Source organism: Tachysurus fulvidraco, chromosome 17 (genome assembly GCF_022655615.1).
Source record: "Tachysurus fulvidraco isolate hzauxx_2018 chromosome 17, HZAU_PFXX_2.0, whole genome shotgun sequence".
Classification (NCBI taxonomy): domain Eukaryota; kingdom Metazoa; phylum Chordata; class Actinopteri; order Siluriformes; family Bagridae; genus Tachysurus; species Tachysurus fulvidraco.
The window spans coordinates 25,904,197-25,906,696 of record NC_062534.1 but is presented as its reverse complement, the minus strand read 5'-3'; the positions used below and the strand labels follow the sequence as shown (position 1 = coordinate 25,906,696).

Genomic DNA, 2,500 nt, shown 5'->3' with positions numbered 1-2,500 from the left:
AAAGGGGCTTTTGGGAACCGGATCTCCTCCGTATTTCACTGAGATACTCATATTACCCTGCAATAACACACACATGATTTAATAGTGATGTTATATAAAAGCTATGTTGTTTATCCAGCTTGTAAACATTTAGCTGTCCTCTCTGTAGGTGTTTCACACTCCGTTCTCTCTCACCTGTTGAAGTGCTGTGTATTTTACAGTGTACGAGTAATCATGATTATCGATGATCTCGAAGTCCTTCACAGCGTTTCCTTTCTGCCCTGTGCTGAAGTGGACCTCAGGCTTCGCCTTTCCTGCCCCCTTGGTGTAAATGGTGAAGTGGGTGGGTGTGGCCACTTGCACACCTGTACAGTGACCCAGTGTTAATGCTAATTATATTCATTAACACATTTTCTGACTTATATTCTGTAAGAAACACTACAACTCATGTCAGGTCACCCTGCACTTTGTACACCTTCTGACCCTTTTTGTTTTCCATTTTCCTTATGTGGTTATTGCTACTGTTCTTATTAAGCCATTAGCATGACTAGCCTGTTTTGTTTAGTCCAGGTCCCTCCGCTTGCACTTTTCCAGCATCGTGAGATGGTTCAACTTTCACCTTGAATGGACTGTTAGGAATTTCCTGGGAATTAAACAAGAGGAGATTATTGTACTGTGTTGTTCTGTGTAACATGTCTACATGCATGTTGTGTTTGTAAGTAAGTTGTATTTTGTGTTTTATGATACTTGCCTTAGGACAACCTATTTAAAAAATTTTTTTTTGCTATAATAATATCTACACATTCTATGTTCTGCACTATGCCATGTAATATCATGTGTGCCTTTCAGGCAAACTCGCGACTACCAGCCCGCCTCTTTATAGGCTCTCGGTCATGTAGCTGCAATTAGCGCAACTCACCACACCTGTGCACGCTGCTGTTTAGGATCCCCAGTTTCTCTGACTCTGATGCCTCTGACATAGGAGTAGTGGCCGTTCTGTCCCAAACCTGGCTCAAAAAACACCAAACCAGATGTCCTCTCCTGCCAGTGGGACCCCCCAGGAGAGGACCCCAAGCCCCAACCCATATTTCCACCTTCGAGGATAGTGGCACTCCCTTCGTTGTCTGGTCACCTCCAACCCACCAACCTGGGTCAGACATCTGATGTGGTACGAACATGCCCACAAAACTCTCTGGCACTTCTCCCTGGACATGTCACCTTTCGAATGCTAGTTCGGCTACAAACTGTACTACAGACTGTACTTCTGTACTCTCGACAACGAGGGGCATCCAGTATTTGGTTGATTGGGAGGGCTATGGTCCTCCTGGGATATGGACATCCTGGACCCTGCACTGGTTAGGGCTTCTCAGAGAGACCGAGCAACCAGCCTGGGACCATCAGGCGCTGTTCCTAGGGGCGGGGGTACTGTAACTTTATGTGTGCCTTTCAGGCAAAGTCGCAACTCTTTACAGGCTCTCGGTCACGTAGCTGCGATCACAGCAACTCACCATAACTGTGCACGCCACTATTTAAGACCCCAAGTTTCACAGTTGGCGTTCGGACATGAACAGTTAACACTCCTGTGCTCTTCATTGAGTGTTTCTTCCATATCTGTCTGATGTAGAGCTTCAGTCACACGATTTGGGGAGCTTAACCTCCGGGGATCGAACCCTGCTTTGTGCATTCCCCGTCATCACAAGCATTTCACCGTCCCTTATTATTCGTTCATAAATCGTTTTATATATATTATGTTTACAGTCACAAGAAAACCCCCTGCACTTTTCCCTTATTTATATTTGCACCGATTTATAACCCTATCCTATCATCACTCCCTTTCTGTCTTCTCCGGATGCCTGTCCGATTTCCTATCCACTACTCGACTGGATAAGGAGCCAGACCCAGAACCCCCTCCTCTGAGTGGACCCCGAGACCCCCATAACACATCATGATAATACTGAAACTATCACAGTAGATTCTTACAAACTTAACTGCATTTGTAGAACATTTTCAGATTTTTGTAATATTTTGTGTTGCTTGGCGATGAAGGAAATATAATCATTTAATGGTTAAGGTCCTGAACCTGACTACAGTCTGAGAACGACTGACCAACGACTGACCAACGACTGACCAACGACTGACCAACGACTGACCAACGACTGACCCTGAAACTGAACCTGACCCTGTTGTTAGCATGTAGTTATCATGTTGTGTGTTACCTTATCAGCGAAGAGCACCATGATGGTGTAGCGTCCCGGAGCAGGAGGTGTGTATTTCACAGTAAATGTGTCGTTGTCGTTCTTGATGATGTCGAAGTCGATGTCTACCTCAGCAGGCCCGACCACGCCCGCCGCACACTTTATCCCGATACTCACATCACCTGAACACACATCACAAAACATTTACAAACAGGACAACAAAAACAAAATAGTGTTTTTTAAAAATTGTTAATAAATGTGCTTTTTAAAAACCAAAAAAACTTTTTATTCACAGAATCTGAGCCTCATTTATCATCTTTTATTAA

The 2,500-nt window shown here is 44.4% G+C and overlaps 1 protein-coding gene across 4 annotated transcripts in view; it reads right to left on the bottom strand.

Annotated features, from left to right (window-relative positions):
- Positions 1-2,500, bottom strand: part of LOC113651940 (filamin-C-like) — a 32,335-nt gene that overhangs the window by 20,275 nt on the left and 9,560 nt on the right. For all 4 annotated transcript variants that reach the window (XM_047802333.1, XM_047802334.1, XM_027160905.2 and 1 more), the window contains 4 exons: positions 2,196-2,356; positions 532-622; positions 175-344; positions 1-57 (listed from right to left, as the gene is read on the bottom strand). The exon at positions 1-57 is cut by the window's left edge and continues 61 nt beyond it. In XM_047802333.1, the coding sequence (XP_047658289.1) occupies positions 1-57; positions 175-344; positions 532-622; positions 2,196-2,356 (479 nt within the window). The remainder of the gene's footprint in view (positions 58-174; positions 345-531; positions 623-2,195; positions 2,357-2,500) is intronic.